The sequence below is a fragment of the Stegostoma tigrinum genome, chromosome 4, assembly GCF_030684315.1.
Source record: "Stegostoma tigrinum isolate sSteTig4 chromosome 4, sSteTig4.hap1, whole genome shotgun sequence".
Lineage (NCBI taxonomy): Eukaryota > Metazoa > Chordata > Chondrichthyes > Orectolobiformes > Stegostomatidae > Stegostoma > Stegostoma tigrinum.
The window spans coordinates 129,158,152-129,181,076 of NC_081357.1; the positions used below are offsets into that span (position 1 = coordinate 129,158,152).

At 42.2% G+C, this 22,925-nt stretch overlaps 1 protein-coding gene across 1 annotated transcript in view; it reads right to left on the bottom strand.

The window, feature by feature from the left end:
* selenoi (selenoprotein I) overlaps positions 1 to 21,677 on the bottom strand; it is a 36,862-nt gene extending 15,185 nt beyond the window's left edge. Inside the window, exons 1-5 of the mRNA XM_048531039.2 lie at positions 21,474 to 21,677; positions 6,744 to 6,812; positions 6,123 to 6,231; positions 3,275 to 3,349; positions 914 to 1,176 (exon numbers count right to left, since the gene is read on the bottom strand). Coding sequence (XP_048386996.1) covers positions 914 to 1,176; positions 3,275 to 3,349; positions 6,123 to 6,231; positions 6,744 to 6,812; positions 21,474 to 21,530 — 573 coding nt within the window. The 5' untranslated portion in view covers positions 21,531 to 21,677. The remainder of the gene's footprint in view (positions 1 to 913; positions 1,177 to 3,274; positions 3,350 to 6,122; positions 6,232 to 6,743; positions 6,813 to 21,473) is intronic.
* Positions 21,678 to 22,925: the final 1,248 nt, after the last annotated feature.

Here is a 22,925-nt window from a genome sequence, read left to right on the forward strand (position 1 = left end):
TGATGTCTACGGCTCGTTGTACTGTGTCTGTCCATTCATAGTCTGTCGCGTTGGTGAGTAAAGATTTTTGGCGCGAAATTTCCCGGTTGTATTTACGGAGTCTGTTGTGGGCGTCATTGATCATTTCTCTAAGCATTCTGCGGCCGTTTTGCTCAGCTATTCTTTTGGCAAGCAGGGTGTTAAGGGGAGGATTGTATTTGAGACATTTAGGTAGTACCCGTTTCCTATTTACCAATTAAATAGAAAGCGGGACATAACACCAGCGCTTCACCGGATGCTCACTGATGTTACCTAGAATGGTGACAAAACGTCTGAAAACGAACCTTCCAGCTCAGTGAGCAAACTCACATCCAACAGACTGACATTTATGGAAGCAGCTCAAGTTTGACTGAATTGTTTGAGGGGAACACAAATGAATTCATAGTGCCCTTCAAATTCATTATACTGATGGGAATTCACCCTTTATGGAGCCAAGTATCAAATCTAAAAGATCACTCTTCTGGGAACTGAAGGAAACAAGTCAAAGTAAGCAAACAACAAAAAGTTATTGAGGTCTGGATTTTGCACAAACCATTCTGTACTGTAACCATTATCAACAATAAAGATTAAACTATCAATTTTAGATATGTTGTGACATATTTGTGAATGTCGCCAGCTTATTTTTGAAAAATATTGATGTGGATTTCAGCACTTATGCCAACTGATGTTATTTTTCCTAATTTAAAATTTGCACAAAACTACATTGAGCATGTCAAGAATCAATAATCTTCAATAGTCAACAACGCTTTTGGTTATATTTTGTTTTATGTAAACTTATTACAAATCAAGAGGATTCACTGCACAAAAGCACTTTATGACATACTGTGACAGATTACTCTGATTTCTGTAGCAGCTTTAGTTTGAAATCACTTACCACTTGACTAAGGTCATATCCCCACGGCAGGAAAAGAATCCCTGTGTTGTACTTTTCCCAGTGGGAAAGTATGAAGGAGAACAGCACCACCCATAGAATGAAGAAGAGCGTGAGGACACTGACACCTGCCTCCCCACGTCCAAAGATGGAATAGACAGTGACTACAAAAAATATGCAGGCCCAGCTGTCCAAACCATGGTCAAAGAGCTCTCCAAGAGGAGTGCTCGAGCTGGTCCGGCGAGCTTGCTTCCCATCAACTCCATCTGTTAGAAATGGATATGGAGACAGGTTCAGTATTTGAATCACCACAGCATGTGTCAAAATGAAATGGAACTTTGTTTTATAAGCATGTATTTATAAATCTCTAATCTGGCTATAAAGCCATCATCACAAGTGTCTTTCATCACTGGGTTGTGCAAATAACTGGACAGTTAATGGAAGCAATGTTGCATAGAATGTACATCTTTGGACAAAGGCAACCTATATTCAACATTCCTTGGAGATGGTGAAGTGTCTCAAAAGAATTTCAGAGTAATATTATAAAACAGAATTTGCCTGAGCACCTAAGGAGTTATGAACGAAAAGGTACATGACCAAAAGCTTGGTTAAAAGAGTTAGACTTGAAAAAGATTATAGTCAAAAAGGAGGACAAGAGAATTTGCGACACAGACATTTAGGGATGGAATTTGCGTTTTGACATCTAGAAGCAAGGCCACCAGCAATACAGTATTTATTTCAAACTGGAATGCCCAAGAGTCGTGAAAAACTAGAGAAGATTATATGGATGAAGCAGTGGAGAATTTGAAAACTACAATGAGAATTTTAAAAAAAGATGTCTAACTGGGAGCCAATTTGGTCAGTTAAAAATATCTATTTCCCATTCTGTAGCAACTCCATGCCAATAATCCTCAAAATAACTTAGTAGTAAGGGAATGGAATGCTTTGCCTGCAACGGTTGTAGATTCACCAACTTTAGGTACATTTAAGTCATCATTGGACAAGCATATGGACGTACATGGAATAGTGTAGGTTAGATGGGCTTCAGATCGGTATGACAGGTTGGCACAACATCGAGGGCCGAAGGGCCTGTACTGTGCAGTAATGTTCTATGTAAAACCATTGCCAAATGCAAAAAAAAACAAATTTTATAGTGTTCAGAATTTAAATGAACTTAGCAAGAGCTACTTGGAAAATATTTCAAATTTTCACTACTCTTTCACAAGTGCTCTTAATACTTCAGAGCAGCTTAGCTCTAATTTTACAATTACATTCCTAAATTCTTAATTGACTGGGCATCACTAAGCAGGCCAGCATTTCTTACCCATCATTAATTGCTGATGAGAGGATGGTGGTAAGTTACCTTCATGAACCACTGGTGGTCAGGAGGCAGCTCCAGGATTTTGACCCAGCACCAATGAAGGAATCATGATGCAACTTCAAGTCAGAGTGGTGCATGGATTGAAGAACTCTCATGTCAGGGTGTTTAAATACATACAGCCCATGTCCTAAGTCATGCAAACTGTAGTTTTAGAAGGTGCAGAAACCTCAGCAAGTTGCCGTTGTGCATCTTGCATATGGTACAGACCGCTGCCACTGTACATGTCAGTGGTGAAGGAAGTGACATAGGTGGTGATGGATGGGATCCAAATTACATGTATTGCTTTCTCCTGGCTGGTATCAAGCTTCAAAATATTGCTCAAGCTCATCTATCCAAGGTGATGGACAGTATTTCATATTTTGACATGTTGCAGACTTTGGGGAAATAAACTGCAAATAATCATAGAATTCCTAGCCTCTGCCCTGCTGTTAAGTCTGGTGTTTATATAACTGGTCATGTTCAGCTTCTGACTAATGGTCCAGATTTTGTAGCAGTTGGACACAAAATGGCTTCAATATCCAAGTTGTTACAAATGCTGCTGAGCATTATGCCCTGGCCAAGGAACATCCCATTTCCGACTGGAATATGGTAGGAAGGCCTTGAACAAGCAGCTGACAACAACTGGGTCTATCACACTACTTTGTGGAGGACCACACATTTATGATCCCAAATTGCTCCTTCTCTTCCTGTGCTCTGACAGTGCTTCCCCGTCCAAGGTTCCTACCTCTTACTTCCTCAATGCTCCCATCCACTTCTGCACCCTTGGTGCTTTCTGTCTCATCTACTATCAAGAATATCCCAGACTCAAAGTAAGCAAGCAGATCCATATCACTGATACTCAGAAAGAGATACCTGTTTTCTTCTAAAGATTATTCAAAAAAATCTACTTGCAGCAGTTGCTTATTAAAAGTATTAGCTTCTTGGTTGGATGGGGTTCCATTCAAAGAGGATCTTTTGACCAAAACAGTTTGAGAACCACTGACCTAACGTATACGCCATGAAGTTCAGCAGACCAGCAGCAATCCATACCCAACTCGGAACATGTTTATAACTTGAACCTGCAAAGACAAAAAAGAAATAAAAACAAAAACAAAATAGGTAGGGCAAGAGAGAAAAGTCAGTCAGTCAGTCAATCTCCAATATGACAAAAACTTAAGCATTTGCTCAGAGTGTTTCACTAACTCTGTGGAAATCAATACCTGCGTTTTGCCTTGAAACAGAAGAATTCAACTACCTGCTTATTTTCTCCAATTTAAAAACGGAGAAAGTAAGGCATTTGATGCGAAAAGTAACCACTGTTACCTTCAGTAGAAAAGGGTAATCAGTCTGCAAGACGGCTCAATTGAACAATAAAAACTGCAGATTCCAAACAGCACTGAGAAAACGTTCAAAACTAAACCAAAAACACTGACCCACTTTTAACCAGCCAACCACTTTAATACACAAATTAAGTACTTGAACTTTAGTTTTATGTCACGATGATAAAAAGACTGCCAGATGTCAAGTGGAAAGAAAAAACTCTGTAGGCATAATTTTAAAGGTATTGGTCAGCTAACTGAAGCATTAGCAAATTGAGGAATATATGGTGCCATTAAAGACTGAACATGAAGTCATTCACAAGCCTCTGCTGTCAAAAGATATTCCAGGAACCCTCTTCTTGCCCCCATACTTTTCACATATTTAGAAAGTTTAAACAGGAGCAACAAAATTGCAACTGCAAGGAGATTTGTTGATATCAAATCCAAAAGAAACAATAAAACAAAAAAAAAAGAAAATAGGGCAGGAGTCAAGGACAGGGACAAAAAAGGGGACAAGAGATCTTGCTTCAGCTAACAGAAATTGAAAAATAGGGAGAACCAAGTTGTCAAGGAGGAACATTTTACATCAGCTAAAGCAAGAAAAATCACATGAAAGTAGTCATATTAGTGGATACAGTTTAGAAGTTAAGACTATAGAAAATGGTCACCTCTATCAAGTCTGCTAAAATTAATTCAGCTGTAAACAATAACAACTAACATGTCACAAAGTGAAAAGATGTTTGTGGCCTTTTCACACATCAGCAATATGGATTCAGTTATTATCAAAGCTAGCACATCTACAGCATACAAGAATGCAAGTTAAGGAAAAGTCCATTGACTTCCTGTTATAATGGCAAATATAGTAATTTGAAAGCAATGACAGAAGGAGCATTTCATGAACAAGGATGGATTTAGTTCTCAATTCTTCCAAAAAATTGATTGTTTGTCAACAGCAGAATCAACAGAACAGCAATATAGCTATGAACATGCAGTAATGACATTACCATCTCATAAGCAGAGATGAGAGTTGCCTAGTGTCCCACAGTTGACCTGGTCAACAACCTAGCCACTCAACCTGCATGATCAAGGCCAGCAAAATAACAGGCACAACTCCAATCTAGAGACAACATTGGTCTCACACACACACACACTTCTCTCAGGACAACCAAGAACCTGCCTAACTGCATTTCATAGATTCCAGTTCCAGGCCTCAGGACATAAATCTTGCGGTCTCCTGTTGAAAACCCAAGTTTGTGTCTTTTCATTCTGTTTTCAGCCATGAGCACAGTTGAGATATTGCCCGGATATCTATGAATAATTTGGAATAAAGGCCATTGACAACATGGCCTTCATTAGAGTGAATGGTTTGGAAAGCATCTACTAAAATCCAAATAAAGGAGGGACTAATGCACCTGGGAGAAGATACATTCAATAACCAGCTGTGACCTTTGAAAAACAGCCAATCTAGTTTTAATGCACACCTTCAATACTTGGTTGGCTAGTTTTTGTTTGAATGTAACAATGTGCACGTTCATCTTGCTTCAAAAAATGCAACGCCAGCATCAGATAATACCAGAACCTTTTCCCACGATGGGTTTAAAAAAAAGTCAAAATCCTGCAATTTGAGTCTTGCCTCTCAAGGCAGAAACATGCAAAGCCTTCTAGTTCACAGCCAGGTTAGGGACAGTTGAGCAATTCATTAGGTAACTGTCCTTTCTACACAATCAAGCACAGGAGTAGCACTCACTGAGGCAATTAGAACAAGCTTCCCAACAACTCAAAACCATTCCCAATTGCTCACAAGTACACCACATGAAATTAGATTTAATGCAAAAACAAAACACAGTAGGAATCACCAAGTGCAGGAATAATGTATCTATTAGGCACAAATATGTAGTTACATAATTTGCATTTCAATAATTCTGGATATATAGTTCCATGCAAGCCAAAATGTGTTTTTGTACAGAGGTCTGCAGTTAGAATTAACATAATAAATGCAACGCAAAAGCCAGCTCACAAGAAGAGCTATCTTCCACCTACAGGAAGGTAATTTCCTCTGGTTGTAGATTGAGTTGGTTAAGTTCATTCCATTACCCAGATCCCTTAACCAATAAGGCCTATTAAAATGCACTCAGACTTGAACTCCACAGCCTTCTGTGAAAGAGTTTCACACATTCCTTCTGCCCAAAAAAAAAATCCTCATTTCAGTTCTAAAGGGTCATCTGGTCATCTCTTTCACTCTGAAGCTGTGCCCTCCAGTCCTAGTCTCTCCACTAGGAGAGACATCTTCACATCCACTCTACCTAGACCTCTCAATGTTCTGAATGTCAATCAAATCTCCTTCATCCTTCTAAACCCCAAATACAGACCCAAAGTCCTCAGCTGCTCCCCATGTGACAAGCCCACAATTTTTAAAGACTCTTGGTGTCAAAGGTAATTCTGTGAATTAACAGATCGTGTGTGTATTAGGACAACAAAATATTTGAGCAGTTTCCACTAGGTTTAAAGAGGAACACAGAAACCAATCTCTTACCTGAAGCATAAAAATCATAGTCAAAATAGGCCAACGTACAAAAGTTAAGTACTAGTAGCATGAAACCAGAGAACGTCAACAGATTCGGTGCTAGCCACGTAGGTAAAATCTATAAAAGCAAAGAAAAATTGGTAAGTAGGGAGATTAGAAAAAGTAGGTGAATCAGTGTTTGTAATAAGTTTAAATTTTCTAATCTGAACACAGAACATTAGGCCAGTTCAACTTCTGTTGTTTTTCCTCTCCATATCAAAAGTAACATTCTTACATAAGAAGTGAATAGCCAGGATTGTCACTGGTCATTCTCAGCAGCTGAATCTTCAGAAAATATCTGATACCCAATTCCACTGTCTCCAATATGGCCTCACCTTTCCACCATAGATCATAAAGCTGGATTTTGCTCAGTAATAGCAATGAAACCTACCGATACCCCACAGACAGGAGACTCTGACATGGAAGAAAACTCAGGAATTCTCTCTAAATTATTATTTTACAAGGAAATCTGGTGCAAAGTCTCTTGTGGATAACTAAATTTAATACGTATACCTAATGCCATAATGAAAATAAAAGAGATACTACACAAGAATCCAGGAATGCTGAAAGCTGGTAGTACTGTGCTCTTACCTTAACTAGAGAGTTCCAGAAGGGATGCATAACATATACAGACAATGGATTGGTGTCCACTGCACTATACTGCAAAGAAAAATAAACAGACAAAATTCATACATGTACTTGTGTAAAAAAAGCCAAATATATTTACAAATACAGACTTATAAAAGTGACAAAAAGATAACAATTGCATTATCTGAGCAAAATAAGGCTTCTCTCTAAGCTTCGCCAAGTTGATTTTCCATTTCAGATTTAAATAAATGTCAGTGTTCGAGGTGCGAATGAAGTGTTACACTGGCTAGTGTGACCACCATAAATAGCAGGGATGTGCTGTACTCTTGTGGGGAAGGGGACTTAAGTATCAGATCAACTTTTGCTTCTTCAATTACAAGTGACATACAATTCACCTCATCCACAGTAGTCGCGATCAAGGACTGGTAATTCAAAGCCACAGTTATTGGTAATTTAAAAAGGCTCATGATAAACTGATTAATAAATTTACAGTTATCAACTATTAGTTTCCCACGTGAATTTGGCTACTATGTTTTTAAAAGTGAAAAGTCTGTTCAAGAATGGCAAACTATACTCAAATAAAACAAAAACAAAAAACTACAAAACGCAGGAAATACTCTGCAGGTCAGAAAATTGGAAACAGACAGTTCAAGTCAGAGATAATGGGAACTGCAGATGCCGGAGAATCTGAGATAAAGTGTGAAGCTGGATGAACACAGCAGGCCAAGCAGCATCTTAACGTCAGCTTTCGTGGTCCTGAGATGCTGCTTGGCCTGCTGTGTTCATCCAGCTCCACACTTTGTTATCACAATTCAAGTGGAGTGTTTACAACATTGTGGCTTTCTATCAAATTTACAACATCCCTTAGTTTTGGATCATGTACTTTATGATACATCATTCAGAACTGCAAAAGCTTAAGTGCTTAAAAGATAAGAATCATTTTTTAAAAAATTTATTGATGAGGGTGTCACTGGCTAGATCAGCATATGTTATCCAATACTGATTCTCTACAAGGCAGTTAAGAATTAACTGCATTACTGTGGGTCTGCAGTCACATTTAGGCCAAACCAGTTAATGATGGCACTTTCCTTCCCTAAAAAAAGGTCATGAACCAGATGGGTTCCCCCCCGACCACAACAATTGGTAATCAATTAGACTCTTAATTCCAATTTTGTTCACAATTGAATTCCACCATTAGCCACGGCAGGAATTGAACCTGCATCTCCAGAACATTATGTGAGCCTCCAGATAAACAGTCCCGCAATAATACCTTGAGACCACTGCCTCCCTTCATAATCAACCGTCTAACAGGCGACAGGTCACAATGAAAGTATCTTTAGAAGTTTCAATTTTAAAAAAAAAAGTGATTTGAGAACTCTTGAAAAGCAGTACACCCCAATGACTGGCAGAAATATTTAAGATGGAACTGAATTCTGTGTAACAAACACAGGGGTGGGGTTCTGCCATAAAACATGTTACAGCAATGCAAATTGGCTGCAAACTCAACTGACAAATAGGAGAAAGCTACTTCGAAAACAAACCCAGTTGGCTGAAAATACAATTCCATTGGTGTGCAGAGGAGTACATGTCACATGATCATTTTGCAGGCTTCATTCAGTGTCCTTCAATTTTGGAAGAGATTTAACCTCAAGAATGCAATTGACATTATTGCGCAGGCCTGCTTGCATGCAAGTTGGCAGAAGCTTCTCCCAGATTTTTTGTGTACAATTTTGAAGGCTTTAGTCTGTCAGAGGTGCTCCCAAGAATCAAATGAACATTATGTTGATGTTGCAAAGTGAGTTGTATCTGAAGTGGAGTGAGGATATTGAAGGGCTGCTCATGACCCACTGTAAAGACCTCTCTACAGCTGATCTACAAGAAGAACAACTGGTCACTGACGGGCAAGTAGAAGCTGGAGATGAAGATGTCCAGGATGCAGCACCATAATAGTTTTCCACTTCTGTTTTGTCTTCTATCCTGGAGGGAAATTGAGAAGCAGGTGCAGCTCCTAAAGAGGATAATGATTACAATGCAGAATGCAGCAGGGTAGCAGTTAGAGAGATAAAATCTTATCTGGCACCTTATGAACAGCTTGTTTAAAGCAGGAAACAGAGGGCAAAGCAGCAAAATGGAATGTCTTTTTTTTTAAAAAGCCAACTCCCAAGACCCAATGACCCACAGCCATCCACTTCTGCTTTTTTTTTGCAGTGACAGTGGGGACAGTGATAATGACAAACCTCCAGCTCCACATTAGCTACACAGCAACCTCAAAACCTTCTCCCCCATCAAGAGAACTTGGCTCCTCCCCTGCCCCGGTAAGGCATTAAGTTTACTTTTACTTCATTATTAGCTATAAATTAAACATTTATTCAAAGCATGCTATCCTTTGTAGTAGGCTTTTGAGCGACTGATTTTTTTTCAGTAATCTGCCCCAACCCCACTTTTCCCACAGGCCCCGTTATTTCTATGGTACGATTTTCTACAATCGAATGTTGTGCAGGAACACACCCACTGCATTATAGCAGAACTACCTTATACTAAGCCAGAGAAAAATGAAATTCTAGAACCAGAAAAGAATTAATTAAATACACATTAATGCTCCAGCTCTGCTCAATTTCAAAAATCACATGAACGATGGAAGTTCCTACTCTTCACTCCATGGAGTTCTTTCTCAGTTTCTACTTTGACAAAGGGTTCAAATCTTTGCAACTTTTGTCTGAGTTGCATATTTGTACAATTTGTGGTTTAAGTGCTGCAAATTTGGTGGGGGAACCCTTTTCAAAAACATTCACAAGTCTATATACACAATACTTAACTGATAAAAGTATGACATGCCACAATAAATGACTGGGAGTGGGCAATAAAGCCCTGTGGAGCATCCAGAAAGGAGAAATGAAGTGCCTGGAAATTTGTCAGAGGATTCTTCAGGTCCTTGGAATAAGTTAACCTTGACTAAAGTAACCAATGCAGTTATGTACCAGCACAATTCCAATCTGAGGGAACATAACTTGTTACCCCTGTCCCACCCCCACCTCCAAGAGCTGCAATATTTAAAATTGGAAACTATTCCAATCAACTGTTACTTCGTATCCCCATCTCAATTTTGAAACACCAACTTTTATTGCATATTAGCTCCACGTCAAAATCCTGTTGCTCTCCCAAAAACTCAGCAGTTTGAGTGTCATATCACTAAAAATTTGTCCAAAATGTTGTTATTCACATTATTACCACAATAAGTCTCACTTAGTGGCACCTGAATGCTCATTATTTCTCTCTCCCAGGAGATGGCTTGGAATATTTTCTACATTAATGTGGTGCAGAGGGGAACTGAAATAGCTGTGATACAAACTTGTCACTGAGGGGCAAGTGGAAGCTGATACAAACCTTGGTACAGTTGCAATGAGTGTCATTGACTAGTATTAAAGAACAAGACTAGGAACAAAGTGCCTTTAAGCTTCAGACTCTGGTCCATTGTCTCAATCCTTAGGCCATCAAGGTCAAACAAATCTGAGTCTTAAGGCTTGCAACAAAATAACTATCGGAAGTTAATTCTTTTAAAGACAAGTGCATACAACACGGTGCCATCAAGTTTGCATCAATAGCTTTTGATCTGGTCAATAGATACTTCATTAAAAAATTAATCTCGTGCGTCAAGGGCCTAAACAAAATGATTTTACCTCTGCTAGAACATAGAACAGTACAGCACAGAACAGGCCCTTCAGCCCACAATGTTGTGCCGACCACTGATCCTCATGTATGCACCCTCAAATTTCTGTGACCATATACATGTCCAGCAGTCTCTTAAATGACCCCAATGACCTTGCTTCCACAACTGCTGCTGGCAACGCATTCCATGCTCTCACAACTCTCTGCGTAAAGAACCTGCCTCTGACATCCCCTCTATACTTTCCACCAACCAGCTTAAAACTATGACCCCTCGTGCTAGCCATTTCTGCCCTGGGAAATATAGTCTCTGGCTATCAACTCTATCTATGCCTCTCATTATCTTGTATACCTCAATTAGGTCCCCTCTCCTCCTCCTTTTCTCCAATGAAAAGAGACCGAGCTCAGTCAACCTCTCTTCACAAGATAAGCCCTCCAGTCCAGGCAGCATCCTGGTAAACCTCCTATGAACCCTCTCCAAAGCATCCACATCTTTCCTATAATAGGGCGCCCAGAACTTGATGCAGTATTCCAAGTGCGGTCTAACCAAAGTTTTATAGAGCTGCAACAAGATCTCACGACTCTTAAACTCAATCCCCCTGTTAATGAAAGCCAAAACACCATATGCTTTCTTAACAACCCTGTCCACTTGGGTGGCCATTTTAAGGGATCTATGTATCTGCACACCAAGATCCCTCTGTTCCTCCACACTGCCAAGAATCCTATCCTTAATCCTGTACTCAGCTTTCAAATTCGACCTTCCAAAATGCATCACCTCGCATTTATCCAGGTTGAACTCCATCTGCCACCTCTCAGCCCATCTCTGCATCCTGTCAATGTCCCGCTGCAGCCTACAACAGCCCTCTACACTGTCAACGACACCTCCGACCTTTGTGTCGTCTGCAAACTTGCTGACCCATCCTTCAATCCCCTCATCCAAGTCATTAATAAAAATTACAAACAGTAGAGGCCAAGGACAGAGCCCTGTGGAACCCCACTGACCACTGACTTCCAGGCAAAATATTTTCCTTCTACTACCACTCGCTGTCTTCTGTTGGCCAGCCAATTCTGTATCCAAGCAGCTAAGTTCCCCTGTATCCCATTCCTCCTGACCTTCTGAATGAGCCTACCATGGTGTTGAGTTTAAGTTAAGATCATTAGGTCTGGAATATAAAGCTTACATCAATAATGGTAATTATGTCATAAGAATTCATCTAATACACCAATATCCTCCCATCCACAAAATGGTTTATTCATAACTGCTTGAAAAACCCACTGCATTGAGGAAAGTTAGCAATAGACAGTAAAAACACAAATGCCATGAATAAATAACAATTTGAACTGTATTGTCATATCCCCACAAATAATTCTGTGAATAGATGATCTGCTAATTGCATTGCGCATTGAATTTTGGGGAAAAATTTAGAAATTTCAAAAAGGCAATCATGCCAACAAGTAGTTGGCAGCTTAAAGTATACATGCAACACAAACTGAAAACAGCAATGTTGAAGTAATCACAGATACACAAGAAAAGCAAGGTGCTTCAATCAATTTTCTAAAAGTACATACAAGAAAACCACTGACCTCTCTCCATAAACTCTGCATAACTTGCTCAGCATCCCAAGGATGTTTGGACTTTGAGATTCTAAGTATCAGCAGTATTTTGCTTTTGGTACACATAGGAGCAGCATTTTAGAAATATTAATGAGAGAATGCTTTTGTTACATATCCCATAACATGGCACCAAAGAGGTGAGAAACACCAGTATGTATGGTGCCAGAGGATGCTAGATCATGTTTGATTAGAGCTCAAAATTTGCAGGGATTCCCCAAGATCTGGATTGAAGTACCTGCCAGAAAATTTTTGATGTGGACTTGCCCACTGGAACTTGCATCATAGCTCAACGTAGCAGTCAGGAGCAAAGTTCTTTAGATGGGTGGAAAAATTTGCAAGCAAACCAACCAGCAGATTACTACTGGTTATTAATACTGATGGAGAAAGAAAGACTGCAGTCAGTATCATATACTTAACCCAATACAGACAGTACCTCTATCCGCTTAGGTTTGGATCTCTGTTTTCCCTGTCTCTACTTATAAAGTAAATAAGTAGATTATTCATCTCAACTGAATGTCCAACATAAGACTAATTATAAACGAGTTTATGCCTTTATAACACCTTCTATAAATTCCTATGACTGCATTTTATAATGGCAATATCAAAAAAGGATAGAGGGCAATATGTTGAGACAGGTCTAGATTGCCACATTTAGTTATCTTCTGCCAATATGTCCCCACAAAAAGAGCCTACATCCTCTATGGCCACATCTAAATTATTCCAAAATCCTCTATGCTATTAGCATTCCTCCAATTCATGCCTTTACCATTCTGGATTTTAAAATTGAAATTGCCACGTTCCTAGGTTCTGAAATATACTTTTGTCTTATTTTTCCTTGAAGACTACTTTTAAAATCTCTTTTTCAGTAAGTTTCTGGTTATCTGTTCGAAAATCTTGTGTCACCCTTTGGTGCTGTAAAGTGCCTTGAAACTGTTACATATGTTAAAGAATATTTGTAAACACAGGCAGCTGTGAGCTCCCTGACATTTCATTTCTCACACCACCTCTGACACTAAAAAGGAAAGAGTTTGCAATACTTCCCATTTTCAAAAAATGGGCTATGGTCTAAAACATTCATGATGACTCTACTGTCCATAGCCCTCAAGTGTCCTGTTGTATTCCTCTCAATTTGTGCTCTTGCTACAGGAAACAGACTTGCGCTCTTTTACTTCAAGCTTCTCATTGCCAATGATGAATCTCCATTACTAAGCATTAATGTAATTATCGTTATGCCCTGTTTCCTGGGTTGGTGAGTAGTCAATTTCCTGCAAAAGACAGGCCACATTTAAATGCGACTAAGTTCTTCAATTTATAAAGGTAACATCTGGCTCAGTGGTTTGCACAGCCACCTCGCAGCACTAGGGACCTGGGATGATTTCACTTTTGTGAAAGTGAACATGCTTTTTCATTACTAAACTAATTCCTAAGTGATGTTAAACATTGACTATAAAGAGCAGCATGTAAAATTTATGCTGGTGCAAATCATGATCAAATGGGCATTAATATAACTGTAAAATATAGTTAACACAATAATAGGGAGTCTGATGATCAGGATTTGACTTCCACTTGCCACTTAAATATTACTCCAAAACATGTAACTTGATTGTGGAGTTCAGTAAAAACACAGGACTAATAAAAGGTATTCAAAAAAAGGGGAAAAAATGTAGCTGGACCCCAAAGCATCCAAGAATAAGCAACTGAAATATGTTGGTCACCTAAACAAGTTAATTGCTTACTCAATTTTTTGTTCAAACCAAAATTTCATACACTAGCCCACAATGCAGCTGACAGTCAACGTCATTATGGGCATAGTTTAATTTTGGTTTCATTTGTAGGTACATTGACATCGCCAGTCCTTGTGCCAGATTTGATCTTCATCTCTCTAGTTCCACAAATCCTTTGACATTAAGCAACTCAATCTCTTTTGCATCTAAATTTGTTGCTTGCCTTAAAAAAGCATGGGGTTGGAGTATTGGTGAAGGCTTTTAAACACAGGTGCAGCAATTTGAATAAATTCCAAATCAGAACAGTACAATTAGTAGGCGGAGGCTTGGGGACCGCTTTGCAGAACACCTCCGCTCAGTTCGCAACAAACAACTGCACCTCCCAGTCGCAAACCATTTCCACTCCCCCTCCCATTCTTTCGATGACATGTCCATCATGGGCCTCCTGCAGTGCCACAATGATGCCACCCGAAGGTTAGAACATAGAACATAGAACAGTACAGCACAGAACAGGCCCTTCAGCCCACAATGTTGTGCCGACCATTGATCCTCATGGATGCACCCTCAAATTTCTGTGACCATATGCATGTCCAGCAGTCTCTTAAATGACCCCAATGACCTTGCTTCCACAACTGCTGCTGGCAACGCATTCCATGCTCTCACAACTCTCTGCGTAAAGAACCTGCCTCTGACATCCCCTCTATACTTTCCACCAACCAGCTTAAAACTATGACCCCTCGTGCTAGCCATTTCTGCCCTGGGAAATAGTCTCTGGCTATCGACTCTATCTATGCCTCTCATTATCTTGTATACCTCAATTAGGTCCCCTCTCCTCCTCCTTTTCTCCAATGAAAAGAGACCGAGCTCAGTCAACCTCTCTTCATAAGATAAGCCCTCCAGTCCAGGCAGCATCCTGGTAAACCTCCTCTGAACCCTCTCCAAAGCATCCACATCTTTCCTATAATAGGGCGCCCAGAACTGGACGCAGTATTCCAAGTGCGGTCTAACCAAAGTTTTATAGAGCTGCAACAAGATCTCACGACTCTTAAACTCAATCCCCCTGTTAATGAAAGCCAAAACACCATATGCTTTCTTAACAACCCTGTCCACTTGGGTGGCCATTTTAAGGGATCTATGTATCTGCACACCAAGATCCCTCTGTTCCTCCACGCTGCCAAGAATCCTATCCTTAATCCTGTACTCAGCTTTCAAATTCGACCTTTCAAAATGCATCACCTCGCATTTATCCAGGTTGAACTCCATCTGCCACCTCTCAGCCCATCTCTGCATCCTGTCAATGTCCCGCTGCAGCCTACAACAGCCCTCTACACTGTCAACGACACCTCCGACCTTTGTGTCGTCTGCAAACTTGCTGACCCATCCTTCAATTCCCTCGTCCAAGTCATTAATAAAAATTACAAACAGTAGAGGCCCAAGGACAGAGCCCTGTGGAACCCCACTCACCACTCACCAAAGGTTGCAGGAACAGCAACTCATATTCCGCTTGGGAACCCTGCAGCCCAATGGTATCAATGTGGACTTCACTAGCTTCAAAATCTCCCCTTCCCCCAACGCATCCCAAAACCAGCCCAGCCCGTCTGCCTCCCTAACGTGTTCTTCCTCTCACCCATCCCTTCCTCCCACCCCAAGCCGCACCTTCATTTCCTACCTACTAACCTCATCCCGCCTCCTTGACCTGTCTGTCTTCCCTGGACTGACCTATCCCCTCCCTACCTATACTCTCCTCTCCACCTATCTTGTTTTCTCTCCATCTTCAGTCCACCTCCCCTTCTCTCCCTATTTATTCCAGAACCCTCTCCACATCTCCCTCTCTGAAGAAGGGTCTAGGCCTGAAACGTCAGCTTTTGTGCTCCTGGGCCTGCTGTGTTCATCCAGCTCCACACTTTGCTATCTTGGATTCTCCAGCATCTGCAGTTCCCATTATCACTAAGGTGTAGAGCTGGATGTACATAGCAGGCCAAGCAGTATCAGGAGAGCTCATGTTTCGGGTTGAGACTCTTCTTCAGAAAAAAAAAGTGCTGCTTGGTCAGCGGCACCCTCACCCCATTAAATGAATAAAACGATCTACAAACTGGACTTCAAAAATCACTTTCCTCATCCAAGTCATTAAATGTATAAAAGTTATTGAGACACCAATCATTGTAGGTTACTAGCCTGAAAATACTCAGGTTATCAACTCTATTAGTCAGAGAATCCTCCAACTATGCTCACACCATCTCCAATGCCACCTTTCCCACACACCTTTCCAACTTATGGATCTGTGCTGAGAAATATATCAGCCATGATCGAATGACAGAGCAAGCTCAAATGGGCCATGTGGCCTAATGCACTCCAGTGTCTCATGATTCCCCGGGGGGGGGGGGGGGGGAGAAGGAGGAGGAAGAAAAAGCAATCATTTAAGGCTCACGAGAGATAGCAGTGGAAGAAGGGTCACTGACTATTTTAGGACAGAGATACAGATTCTTGTCTTGACAGGTTCTCAGACAGTTTCTCTGTTTTCCCAAGCTGGCATGTTGTAGGCAATGATTATTTGTTCTCTACACCTGCCATAAGCACTAACTCAAGATTTGAAAACTGACCATGTTTTCCAGGATCTTAAATCTATACGGGGTGAGCTGGTTGGAACAACTTCTGTCTCATTGCACAAACTCCCATCTCTATTTTAGTGTCCTACAAGACACCTCACATCCAGTGAATTACCACATGGATAGATAATCTGCAGAGCGGACCAAACTGTCCAATCCATGCTACCTTTGACACCAACCAAGAAATAAAAGAAATGTCTCCAACTTCAGTTCAGAGTTTCAGTATGCAGATCATACTCGGGTGAGTTCACTCAAAACAGATCATTGTCAACACCTTCTCCAAAGCATACAAGAAAGCAGCCTTCTCACAAGGAAACCAAATAAAAACTAAAAAGGCACGAATAAACAGAATGGGTACGCAAGTGGCAAATTAACACCTTGGTAGGAAGAATAAGATCAGAAATATGGAAAATTGTCTGAAAATATCATTTAAGTACAAAAGGAATTAATGGATTCCAATTCACAACTGCTGCAAGTTCTCCACAACGATGATCAAAATCATAGATGGAAAATAAACTGGGGTACATTTCCAGGTGACTAGAATTCAGACGTGACAGCATTAAAACCAAACATGCAGTAAACACTGGTCACTGTATAAGTGGCACAGCGAATTTTATCTTCAAATTATAAAAACTGGAAGCAAAGAACAAGCGAGAGGCTATAGTTAATATTCTGAATAAGCAGAGGCCTTCACTATTCTAGTCAAAAAAAGGCACACAACCTGCAAGAACATTTCAGCAAGTTCAAAATGTTACAGCAGATAGTTTCCATTCTTTTGTTTGAGCATCCAAAACTTGAACATTGTTACCAGATAGAGTCAGTCATACAGCACAAAAACAAACCCTTCGGTCTAACCAGCCCACACTGAACATAATCCCAAAGTAAACTGGTCCCACCAGCCTGCTCCGAGCCCATCTCCCTCCAGCCTTTCCTATTCATGTACGTATCTAAAATGTGTTTTCAACACTAGTTGCACCCACATCAGTTATTTCCTCAAGGAGTTCATTCCACATGCAAACCCTCTGCGTAAAGAAATTTCTCTCATGTCTTAGAGATATTAGGAACTACAGATGCTGGAGATCTCGGATTCTCTCGGTGTCTTTTTTTTTTAAAAAGAGGCCCTCACCTTAATTTGCTCCTAGGCTTGAAATCCCCCATCCTACAGGGAAGGCAACTACCATTTACTCTGTCCATACTCCCTCATTATTTTATAAAGTTCGATAAGATAGCTTCTCAACCTCCTACATGCCACTGGAAAGAGTCCCAGCCCATCCTATCTTTCTTCATAACTTAAACCTTCCATACCGGACAATATCTTCTTAAGTCTCTTCAGAACCCTCTCCAGCTTGATTATATCTCTCCTACAACTAGGCAATCAGAACTGGACACTATTCTAGAACAGGTCTCACCAATGTCCTATACGACCTCAACACGACTTCCCAACCCCTATACTCAAGGAAAGCACACCAAACGTCCTTTTAACTAGAGATAATGGGAACTGTTAACTCAGATTCTCTGACATGTGCAAAGTGTGGAGCTGGATGAACTCAGCAGGCCAAGCAGCATCTCAGAAGCACAAAAGCTGACGTTTCAGGCCTAGACCCTTCATCAGAGGAGGGGGATGGGGAGAGGGAACTGGAATAAATTGGGGAGAGAGGGGGAGGCAGATCGAAGGTGGATAGAGGAGAAGATAGGTGGAGAGGACAAGAGAGCTGCAGTGGTACAGAGATCCCCTGAGGTTTGTCCAGAGGGAGGAGGGTAACTTCTTCAGGTTGGGCATCCCTGGGAGAGGCTTCGCAGTGAGGTTAAAATAAGAGTTACTCTCCTCCCGCAGCGATCTCTCTCCCACTGCAACTTTCTTGTCCTCTCCACCTTCGATCCACCTCACCCTCTCCCCATCCCCCTTTTCTGATGAAGGGTCTAGGCCCGAAACATCAGCTTTTGTGCTCATAAGATGCTGCTTGGCCTGCTGTGTTCATCCAGCTCCACACTTTGTTAGCCCTTTTAACTACACTGTCCACGTGACACAAACTTCAAAGAATTATGTACCTGCATCCCTCGGTCCCCTCTTCTACACCACTACCCAAGGCCCTAAAATTAATTGTATAAACCTCACCCTTGTTTGTTGTACCAAAATGCAATATCTCATTTATCCAGATTGAACTCCACCTGCCATTTTTCAGTCCATTGACCCACTGGTCAAGATCCCTTTGTGATCTTAGAGAAAAAAAATACACTTTCTTCACTGTCTACCGCCACCAATCTGGCACTGTCTGCAAATTTACAAACCATGCCTTCTATATTCTCACTCAAATCATTTATATAAGTGAAACAAAAGAGGACCCAGAACTGATCGCTGTGAACACCACTGGTCACAGGCTTCCAGTCTGAAAATTAACTCTCCACTTTCATTGTGTGTCTCCTGCTGTTCAGCCAATTATGTATCCAATGGGTGAGCTCACCCTGAATCCCATCTGACCTAATTTTACTCATTAGTCTACTAAAATCCAAACAAACATCTATTGCTTTGACATGATCAATCTTTTCAGTTACTTCCTCAAAAAACAAGTCAATCAAGTTTGAAAGACAACTTTCCTTGCACAAAGTTGTGCTAACTATCCCTACTCAATTTTATAAACACCACCAACAATTTACCCACAACCGAAGTCAGACTCTCAGTTCTATAAATCCCCTGTTTCTCTTTATAATCTCTTTCTTAAAAAGGTACATTAGCCACCCTCCAGTCAGCAGGCACCTCACCCATCGTTATAGATGATGCAAATACTTATGCAAAGCATCTCAATCTCCTCCACATTACTCCCTACAATGTTCTGAGGTGCATTAGATCAGATCAGAGATTTATCCATTTCTATATTCTAAGACCTTCTGAACTTCCTTTTCCATAATGTGAACTATTTTTAAAAACCAAGTTTATTTCTCTACATTCTCTATATTCCATTTCTTTCTCCACAATAAAAACTGATATGAAATAGTCATTAAGTATCACTCCCATCTCCTGGGGCTCAACACAAAGACGACCTCTGATCTTTAAATGGCCTCCGTGGGGCAGCACAGTGGCTCAGTGGTTAGCACTGCAGCCTCACAGCACCAGGGACCCGGTTTCGATTCCAGCCTTGGGCGACTTTCCGGGTCGAGTTTGCACATTCCCCCCATGTCTGTGTGGGTTGCCTCCCACAGTCCAAAGATGTGCAGGCTAGGTGGGTTACCATGCTAAATTGCCCGTAGTGTTCAGGGGTATGTGGGGTGTGGGGGGGGGGGATTCTTCAAGGGGCGGTGTGGACTTGTTGGGCTGAAGGGCCTGTTTCCACACTGTAGGGAATCTAATCTAATCTACCTTCTCTCATTACCCTCTTGCTCTTAATGTATTTGCAGAATCTCTTTGAATTATCCTCAACTATATGTGCCTATGCTATCTCATATCCAATTTGTCTTCCTGATTTCTCTCTTATAATGTCCCTACAATCTTTATATTGATTAAGAGATTCAATTGAACCAAGTTGTCTATAGCCTAAACTTGAATCTAAATAATCTAAAAACAAAATCAACAGCCGCATCCACAACTTGAACTACAAATCTTCTTATTCAAAAAAATAACTGGGGGAGGGGGACCCACACAGACACAGGGACAATGTCTGTCTGTATGGAGTTTGCACAGTCGCCCGAGGGTGGAATTGAACCTCGGTCCTTGGTGCTAAGAGGCTGCAGTGCTAACCACTGAGCCAAAAACTTCAAAAATAAGATTCTCTTTTATTCTAAACTAGAACCTCAATATATCTTTATTAATCTACTGTTCCTTAACCTTGCCAGCCTTACCCCTCACTAACAGGGGTATAGTGCCTCTGAACTCACATCATCACAATCTTGCATGTCTCCCACTTATCAGACATCCTTTTTTTGGCAACTAGTCTACTCCAATCAACTTTTGAAAGCCTTGCCTTATACCGTTGAGATGCTTTATTCCACTTAAAAACTAACTTTTACAGAAGGCTTGTCCTTTCCCATATGGATTTTGAAACAAATAGAATTATGATCACTAGACCTAAAGTGTTCACTTACTTTTACCTCAGTCACCTGCATAATTGCTCAAAAGATCAAACTAGTTTTGCTCCATCCTTTGTACGATCAACTACATATTGATTAAGAAAATAGTCAAATGTGTTCAAGAAAAATTCTTCACCATCCAAACCTTTAACACTATGGTAATCCCAGTCAGTCAATGTTGCAGAATTAAAATTCTCCAATATTACAACCTTATTATACTTACATATATCTGAGATCTCCCTACATATTTGCTGCTCAACTTCCCTCTGACTATTGGGAGAGCCTGTCAGTCAATCCTATCAAAATGATTGCTCCTTTCTTACTCATAATTTCTATCCATATATTTTCACTGAACAATTTTTCAGAAATATTTCCCTAGTTACTGAAATAATGTATTCCTTAACAGAAAACAGTATCTCTTCCCACCACCACCTCCCCCCAACCCACCCACGTTTCTTGCCTCCCTCTCCACAGCATTTAAAACCAACAGTAAGCTGTCAGTTCACCAGCAAAAATATAGAAAACCATTAAGAAATTCAGGAAAAGCTTCTTTTGCCAAAACCAGTGAGTGCATGAAGCTGTTATTAGAACAAATAGTGGAAGCAAAGAGTCTATTTAACGAGAATCTAGATCAGAATGGGGGGGGGGGGTGAAGCAAAAGGAACTAGAAGATAGTTCAAAGGGCGATAAGAGTGGGAAAAGCTCACGTGGAACGTGACATTAGCTAAAGGACAGGTTTTGGTGTTGCAATACGATGTGTCATTACTAAACCATTTCACTGAAGCAGAATGACTCTTCAATGGGGTTTGAAGAAGGATCTTTGGTCTCTGCTCCCTCCCTCCACAGTAACTACCAAACCTGCTCTTTCAGATTTCCAGCATCCATGGTACTTTGTTTTAATTTCAGTGAGTCTCTGCTGGGCCGTAGTGAGGAGTCAGGAAACCCCCTGTTCCCACTGGCACACCGTCCAGCGGCGGAGTGCAGCACTGCCGCCGTCATTAGCCCAGTGAGCCGACAGAAATCCGGCTTGACCGCCGCCTTTAAGAGAACCGCAGCCCGGTTACCTTGTACTTGTCGAACCCCGCCAGCTGCTCCGGCGTCACATACTCGCAGGAAAACATGGCTCCGTGAGACACCGGCCGGCCCTTCCTCCAACTACACTGCACCAGTTCCCACAACCGAGCACCGGGGAACTCCCTACCGACAGCGAGGAAACAGCACAGAACACGGGCTGCACATCAACCCGCACTCCCCCGTGAGCCTCCATAAATACTGCCACCTGCAGGGAGGGAGCGGCTGCACATCAACCCGCCACTCCCCCGTGAGCCTCCATAAATACCGCCACCTGCAGGGAGGGAGCGGCTGCACATCAACCCGCACTCCCCCGTGAGCCTCCATAAATACTGCCACCTGCAGGGAGGGAGCGGCTGCACATCAACCCGCACTCCCCCGTGAGCCTCCATAAATACCGCCACCTGCAGGGAGGGAGCGGCTGCACATCAACCCGCACTCCCCCGTGAGCCTCCATAAATACCGCCACCTGCAGGGAGGGAGCGGCTGCACATCAACCCGCACTCCCCCGTGAGCCTCCATAAATACTGCCACCTGCAGGGAGGGAGCGGCTGCACATCAACCCGCACTCCCCCGTGAGCCTCCATAAATACCGCCACCTGCAGGGAGGGAGCGGCTGCACATCAACCCGCACTCCCCCGTGAGCCTCCATAAATACCGCCACCTGCAGGGAGGGAGCGGCTGCACATCAACCCGCACTCCCCCGTGAGCCTCCATAAATACCGCCACCTGCAGGGAGGGAGCGGCTGCACATCAACCCGCACTCCCCCGTGAGCCTCCATAAATACTGCCACCTGCAGGGAGGGAGCGGCTGCACATCAACCCGCACTCCCCCGTGAGCCTCCATAAATACCGCCACCTGCAGGGAGGGAGCGGCTGCACATCAACCCGCACTCCCCCGTGAGCCTCCATAAATACCGCCACCTGCAGGGAGGGAGCGGCTGCACATCAACCCGCACTCCCCCGTGAGCCTCCATAAATACTGCCACCTGCAGGGAGGGAGTGGCTGCACATCATCCCCACTCCCCCCCACCGTTAGCCTCCATAAATACCGCCACCTGCAGGGATGGAGCGGCAGCTCATAGCCCCTCGCCCCCATGAGCCTCCACACATAGCGCCACCTGCAGAGAAGGAGCGGCAGCTCGTTTCCCCCCCAACTCCCGTGAGCCTCCATAAATACCGCCATCTGCAGAGAAGGAGCGGCAGCTCGTATCCCCCGCTCCCCCGTGACCCTCAATAAATACCGCCACCTGCAGGGAAGGAGCGGCTGCACATCAACCCCCTCTCCCCTGTGAGCCTCCATAAACACCGCCAACATGCGGCGAGGGAGCGGCAGACTCTGTTCCTCACCATCATAAGCCTCCATAAATACCGCCACCTGCAGGGAAGGAGCGGCTACACATCAACACCCCTCTCTCCCCCGTGAGCCTCCATAAATACCGCCA